This window comes from Poecile atricapillus, chromosome Z (genome assembly GCF_030490865.1).
Source record: "Poecile atricapillus isolate bPoeAtr1 chromosome Z, bPoeAtr1.hap1, whole genome shotgun sequence".
NCBI classification, from domain to species: domain Eukaryota; kingdom Metazoa; phylum Chordata; class Aves; order Passeriformes; family Paridae; genus Poecile; species Poecile atricapillus.
In genome coordinates this window covers 143725014-143747608 of record NC_081289.1, presented here as the reverse complement: position 1 = coordinate 143747608, position 22595 = coordinate 143725014, and the positions used below count along the sequence as shown (strand labels likewise).

The following is a 22595-nucleotide window of genomic DNA, read 5'->3' as shown; positions in this document are numbered from 1 at the left end:
CCGGCCAGCACCGCGGCCAGCGGGGCGCGCCGAGCACAGCCCATCAGGAGCCGGTGTCCCCGGAGCCGGTGGCTGGGCCGGCCAGCACCGCGGCCAGCGGGGCGCGCCGCTTGCGGATGCTGCGCCCCGACGCGATCAGGTCGGCGTAGCCGCGCTGGTGGGAGAAGGCGTAGGCGGAGCGGCGAGCCGAGACCCCGCGGCGGAACGCGCTCTGCCGCCTCTTCCACTGCTGCTCCTCCAGCAGGTACTTCCGACGGTTCCTCTGGATCTGCACGCAAACACGCGGTGGGTCGTGCGTTAGCACATCGGCACAGCCTGAACTCTTTTCGTAGCTGTGCTGGCTCAAGGCAGAGCAGAAGCAGCCAAACCTATCCCCCTACACTCTTGACATGAACCCTGGCACTCCAGCAGAACCTAAATCAAGCCCAAACCGGGGCCCTCAGCAGCCTCACGAGGTGTCGGTGGCATCACCAGATCTCAGCCAGGCACAAAAGGAAACAGCCCTCACTGAGCTGCTGCCTCTGGCCAGCCCTGCAGCCATTCCTCCTCCCCCAGGACCCAAGCCAGGCTTGTGAACCTCTCCCAAGGGCATCATCACTTACTTGTCTCTAACATTAGCACAAAATCCCAGAACGGCTTGGAATGGAAAAGCCCATCCCATCCCACCCCTGCCATGGACAGGGAAACCTTCCACACAGGGACAGCACAGCTTAGCAGTGACAGCAGCCCCTGTAAACACGCTCCTGCCATAGTCACCCACATAACACAGATTTCACACACTTTGTCGCTCTCCGAAGGCCAGATTGTCATGGATAAGAAGCGCTGGGCCACGACAGGCAGTAAGCAAATAGCAATGGATAAAATCATGGTAAGCCAAAGGTAGGGCTGGCGCAGAGCATTCGGAGCAGTTCCTGGGAATAAAAAGAGCAAAAGGTAATTATGGCAAAGCTACATGAGGCAGGACTGAGAAGCACAAACCACAAGGACTGACCTGTGAACTGAAAGCCAGAAGGGAAGAGAACGTGGATTCCAGCACTGTGTAAGTCAAATGTGATCCCAAAGTAAAGTGCAATACTCCCAAATACTGAGAAAGCATTAACAAAAGTCCAGTAACATGTATCCAGGCCAATCTAAAAGCAAACAGAGGTGCCAAATGAGTTTACTGATTCCAAATAATGACAACTTTTTGCATGTTGCTACATTTTTAGTGTAGAAATTTTAGAGCAGTGAACAGAAAGTGTTCTCAGAGCGCCAAAGCTCAGGAAACCAAGCTTACTTGCCTGAAAATTGACAACAAATATCAGAGAGGATGCTGCTGTGACAGCAAAGGACTGATAATCTGCAGGGGCTTCTCCGTCTTGTCCCATAGATTTAAGGTAGGCTCCGTACGGGATGAAGAAGATGATCAGTGAAGTCACAGCTCCATGGAGCAGACTTAAAAAGAACTTCTTGTAGTTGAAAAGTAAATCTCTCTGACCCAAAATATAAAGCCTGGGGAATCGAAGGCTCAGTTTGTCGCTCACATCCTTAATAAAGAGGAAAACGAAAAAGAAAGTTGTTGTGAATTGTTGTTCTCAGCGTGAGCTCTGAAGAGTGAGAAGCTGAACTATACCGTGTCCCAAAGGGAACGGCAGATCCCTTTCTCCTTCCAACAACAGGGATTTGCACTGAGCAATGCAAAAGGAAGACATTCTTAAAAGCCACAAAACCAAACTCCTCTTGTTTCACGGCAACCAGTGTAACCTAAAGACGTGGTGGCAGATGCCTTTGGATTCATCTTCTCTAACAACACGGGCATACCTGGTCGAGCAAGCCGACGAGCAGGACCGGGAGACTGGAATACAGCACGTTGTACAGAGTGATGAACCAGTCCTCGTAGGCTGTCTGCAACAGAGGTGGAATTGCAGGATTTAGGGATTTCATTTGATTACATCCTTCCCCTCCAGTTCCTGAGAAAGCTCACATGGGCTCTGCTACAGCTTTAAGTTCACCCAGAGGCAGCAGCACCTTGGCTCAAGGCTCTGCTAAAGCTCTTTAGTCTGTGTTGAGCTGCCCCACTCCTTGCAAATCTTCCTCCCTCTACAACAATGATCCTGACTTCAGTGCTCTGCAATCATACCTAACTGCTCTTAACTAACTCGCTCAGCACCCATCACATCCTCCTGCAGAGACCACTGGTGACAGCCTCACATTCCTGGCACTTCCCAGGCTGTCTTTGCTGTTCCGCAGTGACAGAAGCATCCGCCTGTGGTTATCCCACACGAGCAGACCTTCCTACCTGGGCAGAGAAGCCATTGAAGAACGAGTACCAGATGTGGACCAGCGTGAAGGCAAAGTTTTTGTAGAAGAAGTATCTCAGAAACTTGCACATCCTGATGTACGACCAGCGCCCGTGCACCAGCAGCAGCCGCTGCAGGTAGCGGAACTGTCCGAAGGAGTAGTCACTGGACATGACAGCCTGCATCCCCTCCTGGCCACTGATCCCAACTCCAATGTGGGCAGCTGGGTGAAGAACACAAACACCACACACCAGGTTGGACAAAGGGACAGGAGCAGGACCGGGGGCACATTTCTACTGTCACCTGGATTCTCTCTCAGTGCTTGTTCTGTCAGAATGCACCTGGGAAATTCACCAAAGAGAACCAAGCAATGGGACGGAGGGAGTAAAGTCCAGAACAAACTGGCCAGGCAGTTTACAAACACCCTTGGCACATAAACCTTATCCTAGATGTTTGTTTCTCACTGGGGTCTCTTGAGAAGCTGTTCAAAGAGCAGCAGGTACAATCTGGGATGGCTAATGCCACCAGGCAAGGGGCAGCCAAGCTGCTGCTTTGGTCTTTATGTCACACTTCTGTAACACACAGCGTGAGAACAGATGGGATTCAATTCCCTGCTCAGGGGATGCATACAGAATAAAAAATTAAAATAGATCAGGAAAAAAACCACTAACCATTTCCTAAAGTGCTTCCTCAGAAAGGGAAACAGGCACAGAAGGTAAAAGCCCCACGGCAGCAAAGCAGATGGAAGAGTCTTCTGACAGAGAGGGACAGTGGAGAGACTGCAGGAGCAGGCCAGAGGAGATCTGTCCTAGCAAGAGAGCTCGACAGCTGCCTTACTTTTGATCATGTTCACATCATTGGCCCCATCTCCGATGGCCAGGGTGATGGCCTTCTTGTACTTCTTCACCAAATCCACCACCATGGCCTTCTGCTTGGGCGTCACGCGGCAGCAGATCACAGCCCTGCACTCACAGGCCAGATCAACAAAGTTCTTCTGCTGCTGCTCCTTGTAGGCCTCTGCCCTTCTCCTTTTTTCTGTTTGTTTCTTCTTCTCTTCTGCTGTTCTGGGGAATTTCAGTTTAAGTTTCTTTTTCTTCTTTTTCTTCTCCAGCAGGATTTCATTCTGTGAAAAAAGTAAAACTTACTAAGTTCCCTTCTGCACCGTTTCCAGTCCTGCTCCAGGCACTATCTAACATCACACCTGAGGTCATTATGCTCCCAGTGTCCATTTCTGGCATTTTAATGAACTGCTCGAGCAGACAAAGGAACGGAGTTCTCAGTGAGAGACACTGTAACCTGGTGGTGCCCCAAAACCCCAGACACTCGGGGGAACAGCCTTGGTACATACCAGCCAGGAGCCAGTGATGATTAGAGCCCGATCTCTGCTGCCCTGGAAGAAGGGCTCGTTCATCCTGAGAGAGGAATGTGGACTGGATCCAGCGCTGTTCCTCTGGTTTTCCAGCCTCGTTTGAAGGAGAGCACTGGAAAGAGACGGAGAAACTGTTGCAGAAAAGCCAAGGTCAGGCTCAGACTGCAAATCCCAAAAATGAACTCCTCTGTGTTCTCACTTGCCTGGTATCTTCTCCATAGCAGATGGCCGTTTCCTCTGTTAAGAGTTCACAAGAAAATCCAATATTTTCAGCAGTTTCTACCAAAAAAATTAAGAGAGGAAAGTATTTACTGAAAGTTCTGTCACAAGTAATTGTTAGGAGCAGCCAGAAGCAGCTCAAGTGCTCTTAGGTAATTTCTGATTTATGTTTCAGTATGAGAATTGCCTTTCAATGCCGCAGTGCATATGAACAGGATAAAACCCTCCAGTTTTCAGCTCTTTGGTGTAAGCAACCCCACCTTTTTTGTCACCAGTAAGCACCCAGATTTTAATGTCTGCTTTGGAGAGTCTGGAGATAGTTTCTGGAACTCCATCCTGTAGTTTGTCTTCAATAGCTGTTGCACCAAGCAGCTGGAAGGGATTTGAAATACAGGTGGTCAGTAGCATTGAAACATTGAAACTTTCTTTTAATAACACAATTGAAATGTACTAAAAATGCACAGCTCCTTACAATCAGGTTTTTTTCTATTTCTTCATACACTTTGTCCAGAGCTTCATCCCGGTGACTTGTAGCTAAACTGGCCTCCACAAACTTTTTATTCCACACTTCAAATTCATCCTGGCTTATGTCTCTGTAGCACAGGCAGAGTGTCCTGAGAGTTTCATTTGCAAAGACCTTAAAAATAATTAAAACCACACATATCCACAAAAGAAAACTCCTCATTTGCAATCCAAACGTGAGGGTAAGAACATAAGCATTTGACAAGTTCGACAAAACAAATCCAACTTTCAGAACTAATTGCAGGTTTCCATTTGTCTTAATAGCTTAGGAAAAGGAAATTAATAACATTATTATCAGAAATAAACAATTTTTTTTTAAAAAGAGCATACAAAATAAAAACATACATCGAGTGCCTCTTCTGTGGCTTCTCTCTTTAGATTGCTGGGGTGCAGCCGCTCGTAAATCACCGTATCGGCCCCTTTGCAGTACAGCCTGATATTGCCACCGGTCTCTCTTACTGCAGAGGGAAACAGCACAGGTGGCACCCTCAGATAAAGGAATCATTTCAGATTGGCTTTTTCAGCCTACTGCCATGTCCCAAAGCACAAGATGGCATTCCTTCTTCAACGGACTCAGAGGTGTCCCAGGGCTGTCACACGGCTGTTAATTCTCGACGCCAGCTTCCTTTGCACACCCCTTTTCACCCCTGAAATTCTCCGTGCGCGCTGGTGGCCATCAGCTTACCGATGACAGACATCCTCTTCCTGTCGCTGTTGAAATCCAGGATGGCCAGGACATCATAGGTCCTCTCGACCCCCATCTCACTGATGGTGATGGTGTTCTGTGTTCGGGAGAGGAAAACGTAGCCGAAGTTCCGGGCGGCCGTCACCAGGGCCCCCTCGTCCGGGGACGCTGCCTGGTAATGGAGCTGACCTGTGGGATTGCAGGCAGGAGATGCTCAGGATCCAGCTGGGCACTGCTGCAGCTCACACACACACACAGAGCAGTGACTGTGAACCCACCCAGCCCTCACACCTGAATCAGTCCTCAGCCTGCTTCCCCACACAGATTAACGCAAACTCCCATGCCTTCTACCTCAATATCCTAATTTCTCAATCTGGTCATTGAACCACTTCCAAAAAGAACTCCAAAAGACAAATCCTTGGCCAGAGACACCAATACAGTGAGTGGAAACCCCAAAAACATTAGGAACAAGAAAGGACAGGACACAGTTGGTTCCATGGAGATTTCACAAAGATGGGAGTAAAGCAATATTAATATTCCATGTTTTAATCGAAACTTCTGACCAGTGATTCACAAATTCAACAGCTGATCACCCCTCCATTTAGTTTTGTTTAATTTAAAAGGGCAGCCTAACACTCCTCCCTTAATATATCAGCATTAGGTGCAGATCTCTCCCTTGTAGAACTGAATTTGAATTATTGTTTTCTGCTACACAAGGAAAACAAACCAACCAAAAGCTGCACTCACCATCAGAAGTGTCAGCCATGACTGTGTGACAAATTGCAAGCAGAAAAAAGAACTTCTGGATTTCTGGCTCCTTTCCAGACTTTATTTGCTCTATCAGATATTGATCATAGAATAAGAACTTTCCATCAGCGTACGTATTCCAGCTGAAATCCACTTGCTGCTTAGAACCCAGGGGAAGAGAGTCTGAGTTAGCCCAGGCGCCGTTGCTGTGTGCCCACCCGCGCCTCTCCGCGCTCTGCCGAGGGAGCGTTCCCGTTCCAGGGATCCAGCTGGGCTCAACCTACCTCTGGGTGGCTCTGGAGCTGCCCCGCTGCGTCCCGGCTGTCTCCTGCAAGGGAAGCACCCGCGGTCAGGGGAGCAGGCACAGCAGAGCTCAGCACATCTACAACGTGAACTGCCCTAGCACTGCAAGGAAAGGAAAAGGACAAACTGCTGCTCCTGTCTGCTCCTTGACTTTGGCCCCAAAGCCTTCCTAGTGAAAGTAAATTTGTACAAAAAATTGTGCAAATTGCCAATTTTCAGTTTTTCTGAAAGCTGAGAAGTTCCTGATAAAGTTCCTTAATTTCCACTCTGTAAGTGGGGAAAAAACCTCAACAATTCAACCCTATGCTTTACCCAATGCCAGGTGTGAATTGTGGAAGTTCAGCTGGAACTAAGATAACTCGTATGTACCTGATTTCCAACAATTCCTCATCCTCCTTGCACAGGCTTTGCACAACTTACCGTATGTTTGCCCGTTTATGCAACACTTTTTGAAGGTCATGATGTTCTGTGTAAGGGTTCCAGTCTTGTCTGAGAAGATGTACTGGATTTGCCCCAGCTGCTCGTTGAGCGTGGTGGTCCTGGCCTTGGCAGCCGTGTCCTTCTCGGGGTAGTACATCTGCAGGTCCCAGTTGATGAAATAGCTTTGGCCAAAGCGAATCACTTCCACGCTGAATGAAAGAGAGGGAACATTCTCACTCGCGGCCGCAGCTCGCGCGTCCGCGCAGCGACACCTCCTGAGGGATTTCCTACCTCACGTAGAGGGAGATGGGCACCATGGTGTTGAGGACAATGATGTACCCCCAGAAGTTGAGGAAGCCCCGGTAGGCAGGGCTGAAGTCCTGCGCATCGTACAGGTACCAGGAGGAGTTGCCAACCTGCTGCTCCCAGTAGGTGTGCCCGATGGCCAGCCCGGCCGACAGCAGGATGAGGACCACGATGATCTGCAGGGCACACACAGGATTCTCACTCTTCAGAAACACTTGCTCCACTCCAATCCCAAATCCCCGTGTTCCAAACAGAATGTGACGGGTATTTGTGGGGAGAAATGGAGCAAATGTTTCCCACAAAGGCACCTTTCACACTTCCTCCTACTCCATCCCAGCTCAGCAGGCCAGAAAAAAGCCAAAATATATTTATTACACACACACAGGAAGAGGCTGCCTAACTTTGCATTCACTATTCACTTAAAATCTGAATTTTAAACAAAAAGGCTTACAGTATAAACCATGTAGTTCATGAGGGAGTCAATTTTTGTCCTTTTAAATCTTGTCTTTCCACTATTTTTCATTATTTTTGTGTCAGCACCTAAAAATAAAGAGTGAAAAATTAAAAAAAAGGAAAGATAGGATAAGCAAACACACATCAGTATTATAGTTTTACCAAAGTGGGATATGAAATACAGTTGGTGTCTGTAAGATGAAGATCCTTTTTCACTCTACAGGTGTGCTCTTAGTGGGGAAATATTACTCACCTGCAAATATGACCATTCCATGGCAGAAATCTGTATTCCTGATCTTACAGCCACGCAACAAAACCTTATCAGCATCCAGGGAATAATTTGAGTTTCTCCAGGATAATGTTCCTGTAAACTTATCCAGTCGATTATTGGGTTCTTCACATTCAACCAGACCTAGAAAATTTGGAGGAGAGTGTGTTTAATGTACAAATTAAATCCAAATGCACTGATTTGTACCCACCATGGAAGTAGCTTTACATTTATTGACTTGCAAACAATTTGAGCTACGTTCTAACAGCATTAGGTTAGAGATGTACCCACCATCAAAGTCTGCCAGGGCACTTTCTTCCTGAAGGTGTCTGTGTGTCACCTCTAGAGCCATTTTGAATTTCAAGTTGGTCTCTCTAAGAAGAAAGGATTAAAAGGTGATTTTATTAAAGCCACGGATACAGGAGAGAAGTTTAAGCACAATTAAATTAAGGTAGCACTACCTCTCTGGGCAACCTGTACTAAAGTAAAAAATAAGTCCATATCCTTTCCCTTTCTTCCCATGCCACATTCTCCAACACTTTTGATGTGTCTGCAGTGGACAGTTTTGAGTGATTCTTCAATTGTGGGAATCAGCGGCTGGATACATTTACCCATGTGTGGTTTAACAAGCACATACACATTCCTTGCTCTTTTCCTACTCAGCCCAAATGAACTGCCAGACATCCCTAAGCAGAGCCTCACCCATCCAGTTCAGCTGTCTCCACGTAGCACAGACTGTTCGGTTCTGAGCTGGACAGCAGCAAAATATCAGCCTAGGGAATAAATAAACAGACCTCAAATAAAGCCAGACTCCTCCTGAACTCTCTAGAAACATGAAACAAATGTATCTGAAGCACTTACAGGAACAAAAGCATTTTTCTTCAGACGAATGATATCACCAACTTTAATATCTTTCCATTTAGTGGCTTTGAACCTAATATCAAGATAGTTTAATAATTATTATTCTTTAATCTAGAACACGATGCACTCTATAAATCTTCTAGGATTGAACTTTGCTTAGAACAAAAATGAGCTCTTGGTGCGCTGTGGGTTTGCTTTTCAGAAACTGCAATTTCGTTGAGGGTCTACAGCTCAGAAGTCAGCCCAGCTCTTTTCTTCCCACTTCACTGAGCTAGGAATTCCTGTCCTTCTCTCCAAAGAGGAGACAAGAGATCTGTTGCTCTTAGCACAGATTTAGTCCCAGTGAATTAATTTTAAATCACTCCTTTAAGCAATTCTCTTCCAGCTTCACTGAGGTTTTCAGGCAGGCAGTGGAGATCAGAGCTGAACCTTTCCTATCACCTACAGCTTCAGATCTGGGGCAAAGCTTAGCAACAGGGCAACACTCATCACTCACAGAGCTCAGAGGGGAACACACCAACCTTCCATCCTTGATGACATCACATGTCCTGTTATTAACCTCATTGTCCATCCTGTGACGAGCCTGAAAGCGGAGCAAAGAATGAACTCCCTGCTCTGTCACAACAGGAGAAATGAGCTACACTGGGTGGGTTTTGCTTTTCAGTGAACAGAACGTGGTTCTTACAATGTCATCCGCCAGGTCTTTGACTGCAGTTATTCCCAGCACCAAGAGCAAGGGCACCAGCGTTGTGTACCACGACAGCGTCGTTATTTGAGGAATCGACTACGAAAGACCAATAAAATCAGTTCAGTACAGGATCATCAATCACATCTAAATCAGAGGTATTTCATAGTCACCTGACTAGAGAAAAAAACACCACATCAGAGACAATTTTAAGTCAGGTTGTGAAAATGAACAAAACTCTGTGGGAGGAGTTTGGCTGTTACACTGCTTAGGAATCAGCTTCCCCTTCACAATTGCACTGGCTCATATACTGTTGGTGCTTCTGATTTATGAAATGAACTCAAGAGACATCTTTTCCTCATGAAATTCATGAGCTCTGCAACGAGTTCATTCTAATTCTGTGCAGCTAGCTCATCCCAGAGCTGTGCTATAGCTCATCCACATTTATTGCAGTTTCTGCTATGATGGGTTTGGTCTCGGCAGACAGTGCCCCTCAATTCCCTGACAGGACAGCACTGAATTGTGTCATAAATATTACTGAGCTCAGATTCCCTTCCCAGTGAGTATTCTCCATCTCGCTTACCTGCAATATGAGAAGAACAAGGAAGTAAAAGTTGGCTGCTCTCTTGAACTGTTCAAACAGATTCAGAGGTAAAAAAGTGATGGGGTTGTACTTGTACGTCTTAATTGCGTTTCCCTGTGGGAGAAATCCAAACATCAGTCACACAGCAGAGCCTCTCCTTCCAACACAAATGCACAGTGTGTATTTTTAAGCTCCTAATTCTCCACCTCACCTTAAACAAGTCTCTTGATACTTTGATTTACCATTCCAAAACCCCAGCCCAGTTATTCCTCCCCCCCCCCCCCCCCCCCCCCCCCCCCCCCGCCCGCCTCTGCTGGAAGCACTGAGGAATTGTGAACGGTGGTTTTTTACACCACTCACCATCCCAAAAAGATCTTCAGGGATTAAGGAAGCATTCACCCGACATTTAGCACCTCATTGGGATAAAACAGCTTACCGCATATTTGCTTTTTTTGAAGCACAGGAAGATTGTTCTCTTGAAGCCCGGCTGCTCATAGAAGCGCTGATCGTTTGCTTTAACTTGCCAGCTGCAGTCTGGAAGGGATAAAAGGGATCGAAAAGCGTTATAAACATGTGGGAACAAATCTGCCACTTTCAGGTTTTCTCTCAAATCCACATTTTAAAGGTACTTTCAATGAAGCTCGGCTGGTACCTGCTTTATAGTACATATCCTTAAAAAAACCTTTTCAGTTTCCAGCCTGTTTGTCTTTCCCAGCAATTCAAGTACATTCAGAGGAAGAAGCGTTGCTTAACATTTGAAAGGTCTGTGGGAAAGCTGCAGGGTAACGTTTATTCATGTTAAATTCCCTTCTCTCTCCTCTTTTAGTTCACTTCTGTGAGGCCCGTGAAGCGCTGAGCACTCCAACCCGGCTGTCCGTCTTGCTGGAAGAGGTCAGCTCATCTTTTGAAGGCAAGTATTTGTTCACACCCATAAAAAAGTACAAATCTGAAGGGCTCATTTTATTTCTTCAGCCACCGCTTTGTTTGATTGTGAGAGCACTCAGGAGCAGGAGCTGCATCTATCAAATAATTGTCTGTGCCTGCTCTTTCACCGCTTTCGCTCCCATTCCAGCAACACCCTCGGGAAACCTCGAGGTTTCCCATCCCAGGAATTCATTCCCCAGCTTTGGAAGGCGGTTCCCGGCAGCTCTGCCTGCCTGGGGAGGGTGAGGAAGGCAGATTTTGAAATGCAGCTTTCCTGACTCAGCGGCCAAGCATCCCCTCTGTCCTCCAGCTGGAGTGACTGTCCCTGCTGGATGCTCTTCCCTGTTTCACCAGATCCTCTTCACCCATGGACGGGGTGAAACTCCCGGCGGCAGAGGAGTGCCACGGCCGCGACTCACACCTCAAAACCCAAATCCAAAGACCTTTTTTTTTCCCCCCTCACCCACCACAGAGGAAATTCCAGACTGATGTATCTGGACTTTTCCCGTGACTACACAACTTTCATTTCCAGAGGCTTGCTTACAAGCCCAGAAGATAATAGAGAAATATTTATTTCAAAGAATCACGTTTTGATCTGAAAGATTATACCCATAAATTGAGAAAGTTACTAAATTTTGTCAAAATGACAGGACATAAAGAAAAACATAAACGTTTCTTTTACACATTCCAAAAACATTGCTGTGCTGATAAAACTGATGGAAAACTGGCAAATGAGGTCTGAGGTAAAAGCTGCAGGAAGCAACCTCCTCAAAATTACTTTAAACTGTGGTGCTAACACGTAATGTTTTGGCAGGCTGCTTTGGTAATTCATCAACTTTAAAGGATGTCATCATTAAAAAAATCTTAAGCTAAACATGTGACAGGTGCTTGTAAAATGAAAACATAACAACAGGTGGTTATGAAATGAGAGCCGATCAACTGTTCCCACACAAAGAGGAGAAAATCTGTATAAATGACACAGGCTCTGGTTACATTGAAAATCCTCGTGTTGCAGCATGAGAAAAGGGAATTTAGGGGAGCTCCAGATGTTTTTTTGGGCAGAGGCTCAGAACAGGGATGCCAGAAAGTCTCCTCCCACTGTTCCTACGGCAGCAGCCACAAGCTGTACCTGCCGGTCCCTTCGAACTCCTCCCACTCACCTTTTACCTTTCAGGAAACTCTGGAGCCTACAAAATGAGCAGTGAGCTGGAAATCTGCTCTGCACAAGCAGAAATCCAGGCAAAACACTGACTGAGCACAGCAAAATGGTTATGCTGGAGCCCAGAGGATTGGGAAAACAAGCAGCTGAAGGTCTGTGTGAACAGTTCCCAGAGCACAGGCCACGCACATCCAGGGCCTGCCTTAATTAAGAGGAGGTCACCACGCAGCTCATTATCTTTACGCAAGGAGCAGTGGCACAGAGCTGCAGGATGGAATGAAGCTGAGTTTCATTCTGGCATTTGTTGAACTGAGCCACCATCAGTTACTCCTCCAGAGTAAGATAAGCCATCCCAAACCATACCTGACAAATAAACACATGAGTCCAATGGGTCCCTGAGGTTCAGCCTCTGCATCCAGCATCTTGTACTGCCCAAATCCAGTTCAGGATGTTGTTACCTTTTTTCCCAGGATTTCGGATCTCCTCAGCCTCCCTGCTGGCTTGCTTCGGTCCCAGCTCATTCCCAGGCTGCCGAGCGTCCAACTCGTCCTCTGTTTCATCGTCACTGTAGGGCACCACCTCATCGTTGGGCTGGGAATCCTCCTCGAAGGTGGTCTCTGAATCCCTTTCTGAGATCATCCTGCTAGCAGCCTGCCAGGGTTTGGGACAAGTTAGGGAAAAGAGCTCACGTAGCGAGTGCCGCAAACCACATCTCTAATTTTCCTCTGCTGGTACCGCTCACCAAACCCCACATATGAAACCAGTCTCCCCAGAACAGCCCAGGGCACGGGCTCAGTTTTCCAGCACTGAGCAGAGTCAGGGGACAGTTGTTGCCCCAGCCAGCCCCTCATTACTGCTGTGCTACGTGTGATTAATTACACAGCGCAGCACCGTGTGCTCTGACGCAGGGCGGAGGAGCCGGGGAGCGCACGGACACGTCTGGCCACTGCACCGTGAGGAGCCACAGGAGCTGGAGCCCTGCTTGGCCACAGGGGGACGCGGAACTGAGCACCGAGAGCCAGGTCAGACATGCAGGGCTCAGGTCACACAGCTGATCCTCCATCCCAGCCTGCCCAAAGCAGCCTCGTTCCTCTCTCTTGCACGGGCTGAGCAGCAGTGTTTGTCACTGCAGGATCCCACTTGTTGGTGCAAACACCCCAGCACACCACAGGACGCATTCTGGCTCAGGCCTGAGCTGTAGCAGAGGAGGGATGGTCTCCAGCTGAGCTGTGCCCATGTGCCTGGAGTCTGGAATCTCCAGCCATCGCTGGGGGGGAGCCTAACCCTGAACTGCACAGCAGCTTCCCCTGCCTCACCACCAGGCATGGCCCTTGCTAACAAACCCAGCAACCAGCAGGGCAGGCACCAAAGCTGCTGACACCCCCTCAGCTTCTGCTTTTTGCCAAGCTGAATCACCTCCCCTCCCTAATATCTGCGGTAAGAGTGAGATAAATATTCCATGAGCACGGCCCGCGCTGCTCCGGTGGCAGGCTGCTGGCAGGGAGCCCAAGGCACGCCACGCTGCGAGCCACAGCACTGCAGGGCCTGCCCAGCACACACTGACAGCCCACAAAACACAACAAATCCACCAGGACAAGTGTGCAGGAACCCACACCACTTCTCCCAGCCAAGCTGCTGGAGGCTTCTCCCTGATGGAATTACCCAGGAGAATGACAGCTGGTCCCTAACAGGTGTAGAACCTGTTACAGATCGTGTTTTCCTAAATAGCCTTGCAGTCAGGGAATACACCTCCAAGCTCCAACTCAGGCCCCTGAATACCTCACTGTGATATTTTGATTTATTTCTTTTTGGTGCTTTAGCTCTTTCTGTCCTGCTGACGCCCCTTGTGCTGTGGGGAACAAGTTCCTCCCACACACTGTGCCTGGAACACAAAATGCCACCAGGTCTTTGACTCCACAGCAACCGAAACAAGCTCATATTCCTGGCACACAGAGATTCAGCTGTTAGTCTATTAAACTTTACTGATTAACTGCTTAATGATTAATGAACGAATTAGTAATGAGAAGGGTCAGATGAGATGTCAAAACCGTGCTGCTTTTGTTTTCCATGACAGATGTGTGGCTCCACGGCAATTCCTGCAGAGCCACCAGAGGTGATGCTCACCGGGAACAGACGCCAGCAAAGTGATCTGGGGTAAGGATAAATTAACTGCAGTCACTTTCCCTCCTCAGAGAACTGAACTGCCGACTGGAAAACCTCGTTAAGAGAGGAGATGTCATTAAGAGTTCCCCTGCAGGCAGCACAAACGCTCTGTGCTGCGGGCACAGCATTAGCATGCTGCAGGAGGAGCCAGCCCGGAGCCTGAGGAAAAGCTCCCGCAGCTGGGAGAGACAAGACAAGAGCTGCTGCAGGACCCAGGGCACAGGAACCCTCCCGTGACAGGCTGACAAATTGGTTTCGAGTTAGGTTTCTTGACACCTGGTCTGGAAGGGAAGGGCTGGCTGGGACGTGCCGCAGGTTGAGAGGAAGGTGTGTGAAAGGGGAGATGCCAGGAGCTGCAGAGATGCCAGCTGGGCCTGAGGCAGCGGGGAACAGAGGGCAGCACACAGCCAGCAGAACCTGCACCCAGCAGCACCCAGCAGAAACTAAAGGGGAACAAACATGGCAAGAACAGAGGAGGCCACTACTGGTTTTTTGATGCAGTCACCATCCTGAGGACTGTGGAAACAGCTCATGGAGATGGAACAACACAGCTGCTGTTACTCAGAGAATACTTTTAAAAGCTGGTTCTTGGCTGCAAGGCCCTCATTTTCTAGTTCCTGACTTGAGAGCAGGGGCTTTCACACTGTTTCAGGTCAGCTTCAGAACGGAAAACCTCACACTGAGCACCTCAGCCTAGAGGAAGTGTCAGCTCACACTGCCTGGGTGGGTGGGGAGCAATGCCCAGCTCCCAGCTCTGCCTTCTAGCTCAGGAAATCCTGCTGATTCAATAGTGCTATGGATACATGGGGAGGTAAAGGAGATCAAAATAGTATTAATCACAGGTTTAGGTACACCTGATCCAGTTTATTTACTTAAAGGGCAAATTCCACTCAGGTTTGGTGTCTACTTCTGCCTCAGGGCACGCACCAGATAATTTGGAATAAATTAAACCTTGTAAAAACTCCACTTAATGCATTTGTTTCAAGGCAGTAAACAGCAACCCAAAGCAATCTTACTCTAAATTCCTCTCTGGAGAGTCACTGAACATGACAGTGCTGTGAGAACCTGGGGTGACTTCTTGCAAATCAGATCATCACTCAAAGTGCCCTGGAAGTTAACGAAGGGACATGCATAGTAGAAGGATTAAAATGCCCCTAAAGCTGTTATTTTGTGTTTATTATGGCTATGAAGACCTCAGATGTGAAGCACAAACCTCACCATCATACACCTGCTGGCCAGCACAGCCCGTGCACAGCCCACACCTGCATGTTCCTATCCTTGGCACTGTATTCTGCACTACCTCACTCACCCTGGCAGTGCCAAGCTCAACAGCTGCTCAAACCTGGCCACACACTGCTCTTTCAGAGCACAGCAGCAGAAACATAAAGCAAACTCAAATAGTACAAAAAGTAACCCAGAGAGACCCTTCTGAACTGCTTTAGGTCTCTGGAGTTCAATTAGGACAAAAAAGCTACAGCAAGATATTTCACTGATTTAACTTGGCATTTTAAAAAGTATTTAAATGCAGAGCCTGATCCTCAGACACGTAAGATTAATTTCTTTGCTAGATGTTACATCCGGCATTGCAAAACAAAACCTGCTGACAGGAGGGCTGAATACAAACTCCCAGAGCTGCTCTGGGCTGGGGTGTCCCACAAGGACCTGCTGGCAGATGCAGGAGCACCCCAATTGGATTTTCCCTCAGTAATGATGCTGCCATCCTCAGCTGTCCCACAAGGACCTGCTGGCAGATGCAGGAGCACCCCAATTGGATTTTCCCTCAGTAATGATGCTGCCATCCTCAGTTGTCCCACAGGGACCTGCTGGCAGATACATGAGCACCCCAATTGGATTTTCCCTCAGTAATGATGCTGCCATCCTCAGCTGTCCCACTCTGCTCTCCTCGGCAGTAACGGAGAGTCGGATCCAAAACGGGAACACGGACAGAGCCAGCCTGGGAGGGAGCAGGAGCTCATATCCCTCATATTCCCTCTGCCTCCCACAGCAGGATATTGCCTTTGTGCTCTCCCCTCAGGGATCCTGGCCAAGGGCTTTCACAGGGTATGGGCCTTCATGAAAAATGTATTCAGCAACTCATTCCCTGGAACCAGAGCTGCTGTAGGGAAACCAGCAAATGAGAAACTGGGGTTGCTTCCAACCCGTGAGCTGGGTCACTGATTACTCACAGCAGATATGAGATGTTTCTGGGAACAAGTGCTTGGACAGGCAGATAGAAGGGTCTCCTGAACAGCTCCAGCCTTCCAGGTAATCTTTATGACATTTGGAGAGGAAAAGCAAACAGCAGCTAAAACAGCATGAATCAGCACAAAAAGACCAAGGAAATAACCTTCACTCCAAACACTGCTGAGCTTCAGGGAGATTGCCCTGTAAATGACATGCTTAAAGCTGATCAATCTGTAGAGCTATCTCACACACCACAGCTCCAAGTACTTCCCTGAATGACTACTTTATGGCAGTTGAACACCAAAAATGATATCTTGAAGGGGATGATTTCCCTTAATCATTTGTTCAGAAACACCACTGGCTGCCACATGCACCCTAAGAAAGGTAAAGCCCAGCTCCTGGGATGCCCCAGAGAAGGTGAATCCAGGAGTTCAGGTACCTGAACTCGAGAGCATTGAGGTAATGAAACCCAGCTCCTGACCCTGCACATCTTCCCTGCACTGTGAGCCTGGAAACAGTCCCACTGGAACCTGCCAGCACGTGCCTAACTCGGGGTGGCTCAGGTCCCTCCCCAAAAGGTTCCAATCAGAGCAGTTCCAGCATGGCTGCAGATAAAAACCCAAAAGGCTCCTGGGGAAGCCGTGCACCCACACGAGCCAGGACAGCAGAACGTGTCATACCCGAGATCTCCACACAGCAGAGCCACCACCGACTCCAGCTGTCCCTGAGACGTGGGAAATCCTTGGGGACCCCATCCTGCAGGTGCCAGGAGTCACCATCGAGTCACCTGCACCATGGAGTGCTGCTGTGCCCCAGCCCCTCATCACCAGCACACCACACACCGATTTTAAACACAAAGTGGATCTGATTCACAGTAACACCTGAACACAGGCACCCACTGCTGCTCTGCAGGCTGGACAAACTCTGAGCACCAAGGACTAATTCCAGCTCCAAGAGACTTTTTAATTGCTACCGTGCACAGCCAAACCTGCAACACCCACAGAAGTTTCCTTTGCCGGGAACCAAATCACCAGCACCATCAGGAGGCAAACAACAAAGGAGGAGCAAAACTGCAACACTGGCACCACCAAGCTCTGCACAGCTTGCTTTAAAAAGCTGCTGGGAGGTGACAGTTCCTGAACACACCACACACCTGGTGAAGGAAGCTGAGACACCAAGACCCTGAAACTTTCTAGAGAGAGGAGAGACGGTGCAGTTCTGCGCTGCTGACAAATGTTCAAGTCCCATCTTGGGGAAAAAATTAAAAATAGAAAGCAGAGGTTGTTGTGTACTCCCCAGTGTAGCTATTTATTAAAACTTGTATGAAAACAAGTATGAAGGACATTCCAATATAATTAATTTATCCCAATAAGCCATCAGGATTTGACACAAGAGATTAACCAGACACCAAGAATTTAACAGAAAATCACTCTGAGAAAGACACCCACATCTTACAGACCAGCTGCCTGGAGTTACGCAAAAATGGGTGAAGATGTGCCATTGCATAAACAAAATCATCATTTTCCCCATTATCTGCCCTGGGATTTCTCATTAACAGACCTGCAGAGCTCTGTCATTTAAAGTCCAAGGCAAGGCAAGCTATCTTTGCAGAAGATAAGGGGGTTGCTAACCTTTGCTCAAGCTGCAGGTTCCATGTACTCTGAAAGGGTTTCAATCTGCTTTTTTGAGGGTGTTACCTTGCTTTCGAGGTTCACCTTATATAACAGCCCATACTGAGGTTCATAGAGGAAAAAAGAATTATTTTTGTGCACACTTAAACTGCATTGTTTAGAGTAGAAGATGTTTGGAACTTTATAGAGTTTTTTTCCCTAGCAATCACAGTCATCATCAAAACCAGCAGGTATTTTTAACTGGACTAAATAAAGGTTACTTCCTGCTACCAAGATTGGAAATTCCATTTATACACCTTTTCTGGCAGCATCTGCAATGGACACCAAAGCCATTTCCCTGACCTTTATCCGATGGAGGGTGTGACTGAAGCCCAGACTGCATCACAGACGCTGGCACCGGCCACTCACAGGGAATTCCCTGTGCTCAGATTCAACTCAGGCTCCATCTGCAATAAACAATGTAAAAAAATGGTTTATTGGCTGATTCCACCTCGTGTGCACACAACAACAAAAAACTCTTCTTTAAAAAAATCATGAAATTGATTTGCCTTGCGAAATTTCTTAGGAGAGAGATTTCTGCTTAGTTCTCCAGACCTTTCTGTGCTGCTCCTGTCCCTCCTTTCAGGGACAGAGTCCCTTTGGCAAATGGTTCTTTTCTTGATTTGTTTCCTGTTTTCCCTTGCAGTGCTTCTCCTCACCGCCATTTTTTCATTTTTAATACATTGTTCAGCATCTCCCTGTGCATCACTGTACAGCATTTTGTACCCAAGAGCACCCATGAACTTGCTGAAATTGCCCATTGTGAGGAAAAATCACGCTATGAAAAGCCAGTGTCCAGCAAGGAGACAGAGGAGTGCTGCAACTTTATTCAAATGAAGGGAGAGAGTGCTCTGGGTGCACCCCTGTGGAGTTTCTCTCTGGGGTTCTGGAGGACACAGCCTCCTTTCATCCTAAACTCCAGGGTGTGTGTTGTGCTCTTCCTTTCCACATCAGCTGAGGTACCAGGATGGTACACCTGGCACACATCCCCCTTTGGACCTGGCATTTTACCCCCAGCTCTGACGTTCAGGCTCTCTGAGCTCTGTGATAGGCTTTGTGAGGAAACACTTGTCCATTACCCTGAGGTTCAGGAGTCACTGTCTGGGCTCTGTGATAAACTCAGGCCTTGAGGCTGGCAGAGGCATTTCAAACCCCCTGTTTGTAAAGACATTAGTGCACATCTTTGCTACCACCATCAATCTTCAAACTCAAATGAAAAACATATTTCATGTCAGAAGACATGGGGAAAAGCCAGCAAAGAAAGGATTCTGTGAGCTTGAAAGCCAGCAGAGGTTGCAGAAGGACCCTGTGAGTTTGAAAGCCAGCAGATGTTGCAGAAGTGCAGAAGGATCCTGTGAGTTTGAAAGCCAGCAGATGTTGCAGATGTTGCAGAAGGATTCTGTGAGTTTGAAAGCCAGCAGATGTTGCAGAAGTGCAGAAGGATCCTGTGAGCTTGCCACAGAGCTCGAGCAGGGCTCAGAGGATCGCTCTCCAGCCACAATCATACCCTTCACCCCGACAAGCACAGAAACACAGAGGTTAAGTGATTTGCCCAAGGCCATTGGGTAAGTCACTGACAGAGCCAGGGTTGGGTTTCAGAAGCTCCTGGCCAACATCCTGCATTCAGTTACAGCTGCACAAAGCATCTCATTTAACAGAGGTCTGACAAAGCCCACGGCCAGGGAGAGCATCAAAACCGCTCTGATCTGAAACAACACCGACACAGCTCCTTTCCACATTCAAGAGCAGGCAGAGCTTCACACTCTCGGCCCTCAAACAACAGGCACAGCGACAAGAGAGCAGAGAAATAAACTGCAGCTCGTTCTAAAACAGCTTCAGCACAAGTGGCTTTTGGAATTCACCATCCCAAACCCCAAAGCAAAGGTCCAGAACATTCACACGCTGTCTTATATGGCAGAACTAAGTGAGAACAGTTTAGAAGTTACTGAAAATAATCTCGATGGTAGCTACAAGTTAACACAGAGACAGAGGCCTGGGACAGGAGCGAGCTCTAAGGTGATCACCAGCACAGAAGCTGACAAGGAAAACTTCAAAAATGGCCAGATACAACTTCTAAACCAGGCTTTGAGGAGAAAGACAGATCAAATCCCACAGCCAGAGAGAAAGCTGAGCAAGGCTGATCCAGCACAGGCACTTACAGAGAGTTAACCCAGGGGCTCGGGCAGCAGCCACACACGGCTGGGGAATGCTCCAGGGCCAGGCAGCCCCGCAAGCCTCAGCAGCCCTGGCTTCCCCGGCCGAGTCCCGCAGGGACCGATCAGCCCTGGCCGTCACTCCCTGCCCCGGCTGCCGCCGCTGCTCGGCCTCTTGGTTTTCAGAGCTCTCCTGCTGCCAGCCGAGCCAGCGGTGAAACGCTCCATGAGCTGCTCCATTTAGCACAGCTCCATCCCCGCTCCGGGGAAGGGATGATGTTTAAACCACAGGCACGAGCACGAGGTAACAGCACCGAGACACCGATTTCTTTTGTGTGTGTTTTGTTTGTTTGTTTTTGCTTTGTTTTGTTTTGCTTTGTTTTGTTTTGTTTTGCAAGCAAGTCACTGAGCTCACAGGTAACTTGTCCAGTATTTTCTATTGCAGAATTACTGTTCCTTAATGCAGAAACCTATTGCTGCTCTGACGGCTGTACAAACACTGACTAATGAGTAATCACCCCGCAGCCCTGAAGGCTGTTTTCATCATTTATAGGTATGGGAATGAAAACCGGGAGCAGGGCATCCAGCCCAGGGCCACGAGCTGGAGTCGGTGCCCGGGGGGTTCGGGGAGGCCGCGACAGCCGAGCTGGGCAGGCTCCCCGTGCCTTACCTGACCTCCCGGCAAACTTCTGCACCTTCTTTAAACTTCTTTAAACTGGAGAGACTCGGGGTTCCGCGATCACCGGCCGCACATCCCGCGGCTGGGAGCCAGGGGAACGCCGATCCCCGTGGGGTTCGGGTGGGCGCTGCCAGCCGTTCTGTTCCGCCGGGCTTTAAACCCTCCGAAGCAAGGCGTGGGATCACCGTTCCGAGCAGCTGATGTTCTGGGAAGGGAAGAGAATAGAAAGAAAGGCGTTCCGGGTGTGCCCTGGGTCAGCTCCGGCCCCTCCTGTGCGGCGGGGCGGGCCGGGACAGAGCCTGCCCCGACCCCCGGCCCGCAGCGAGCGCGACTCTTGCGGAGGTGGCCCTGGACGTGTCCGGGGGTGATGGATGGATGTACCGCGGCTGGGGCGGCACCTCCCCGCAGCCCCGGCCCCTCTCCGGCAGCCCCGGTCCCTCTCCGGCAGCCCCGGCCCCTCTCCGGCAGCCCTGAACTCCCGGCCCCTCTCCGGCAGCCTGAACCCGCTGCCCCTCTCCGCCAGCTCCGGCCCCTCTCCGGCAGCCCTGAACCCCCGGCCTCTCTCCGGCAGCCCTGCCCTGAACCCGCTGCCCCTCTCCGGCAGCCCCGGCCCCTCTCCGGGAGCCACAAATCCCCGGTCCCTCTCCGGTAGCCCCGCAGCCGCCGCTGGGCAGGAGCCCCCCGGCCCCGGCCCCACCTGTGCCCCGGGTCCCCTCTCGCTCTCTCAGCTCCTCTCGAGCCCCGTCGGCCCCGCGCCCGCCCCGGCTCCCTGGGAGCCGCCGCCAGACCGGCCGGACGGGTTCCCCCGGTTCTCCGGGCGGGGAGCAGGGGAGGGGCCCCGGCCCGACACAGAGCGGCCGCTCCCGCCGCCAACTCCCCGCTCGGGCTCGGGGGCGGCGGGACCCTCCGGCCGCTGCTGGTACCTGCGGGAGATGTGGTGTGAAGGACCGGGGGTTCTGGGACCCGCGGGAGATGCTGCCCTGCGGGACCGGGGGTTCTGGTACCTGCGGGAGATGCTGCCCTGCGGGACCGGGGGTTCTGGCACCTGCGGGAGATGCTGCCCTGCGGGACCGGGGGTTCTGGTACCTGCGGGAGATGCTGCCCTGCGGGACCGGGGGTTCTGGCACCTGCGGGAGATGCTGCCCTGCGGGACCGGGGGTTCTGGTACCTGCGGGAGATGCTGCCCTGCGGGACCGGGGTTCTGGGACCCGCTGAAGACGCTACCTGCGGGACCGGGGCGCTCCGGAGGTGGCCGCTCCAGCAGCAGCCCGGGGGAAGGATGAGCTGGAGCTCTGGTGATAGCTGGGACCTCCCTCCTGGCGTTGTTGTAAATGACAGGGTGGCTTCATCGCTCCTTATTCGCTGGACTGTACAGCATTACCGAGAGCTTTGGAAACGCTGCGGGATTTTAACCTTTTGGCCTTTCAAAAGCTCAGAATGGACTCCTGGTTCCCAAACCCTTTTGAGGAAGGACTGGAGAGTTGGGGGATGCGCAGGAGTGATATTGTTAACCCATGGTTTTGCTCAGTAATAAGTAGATAAATTAATTAGTAGTGCTGTTCTGCCAGATGCACATTTGTTCACAAATAATGCAGTTTAGGGTAAGTGGAATGCAGATATGGTTACTGATCTGATTAAATACAAAAATCTGGAAAATTCTGTCTCTTAAAGTGATGATGGGCTGCTGGTCTGTACTAAAAGTGATCTTTGTTTTGGACTGGCAGGTATTGGAGAGACTGCACCGTTTCTTTTTCAGCAGCAACAATATTCAATTTTCCTGTGCCAGAAAAGTCTTGTTCAAACAGACTTGGTTTTCCTAGACCAAAAATGTGATGCTGAGTTCCCGAGCTGTCTTTCAGCACTTTTCTATTTTACTGCCTGCCTCAAATTCCTCACACCAGAATAAAACCAAATTTAATGAAAATCAGGAACATTTTGGCTTAGCAAAGCAGAAGAGGTTACT

The 22595-nt window shown here is 49.5% G+C and overlaps 1 protein-coding gene across 1 annotated transcript; it reads right to left on the bottom strand.

Moving 5' to 3' along the window:
* Positions 1–43: 43 nt before the first annotated feature.
* Positions 44–21360, bottom strand: LOC131572670 (phospholipid-transporting ATPase IC-like). The gene is made up of 30 exons (XM_058825929.1): positions 21330–21360; positions 20624–20837; positions 18104–18207; positions 12242–12434; positions 10137–10234; positions 9701–9814; positions 9118–9216; positions 8954–9015; positions 8433–8505; positions 8274–8344; positions 7863–7945; positions 7557–7715; positions 7302–7390; positions 6836–7026; positions 6545–6753; positions 6106–6149; positions 5822–5978; positions 5075–5263; positions 4735–4847; positions 4340–4504; positions 4128–4239; positions 3852–3927; positions 3628–3760; positions 3117–3402; positions 2279–2502; positions 1801–1884; positions 1281–1526; positions 992–1130; positions 781–911; positions 44–268 (listed from the first exon to the last, which is right to left on the bottom strand). The coding sequence occupies exons 4-30, from the start codon at positions 12420–12422 to the stop codon at positions 44–46; spliced, it is 3753 nt and encodes a 1250-aa protein (XP_058681912.1). The 5' UTR covers positions 12423–12434; positions 18104–18207; positions 20624–20837; positions 21330–21360.
* Positions 21361–22595: the final 1235 nt, after the last annotated feature.

What these genes read in the sequence shown, in the direction of transcription:
- LOC131572670 (XM_058825929.1), bottom strand. Translation starts at nt 12,422, where the DNA reads ATGATCTCAGAAAGGGATTCAGAGACCACCTTCGAGGAGGATTCCCAG. An exon ending in TGAACTACATGGTTTATACT is followed by an intron (nt 7,027 to 7,301) that starts GTAAGCCTTTTT and finishes TGTGCCCTGCAG; the next exon opens with ATCATCGTGGTCCTCATCCT. An exon ending in CATGGCTGACACTTCTGATG is followed by an intron (nt 5,264 to 5,821) that starts GTGAGTGCAGCT and finishes GCAATCCCACAG; the next exon opens with GTCAGCTCCATTACCAGGCA.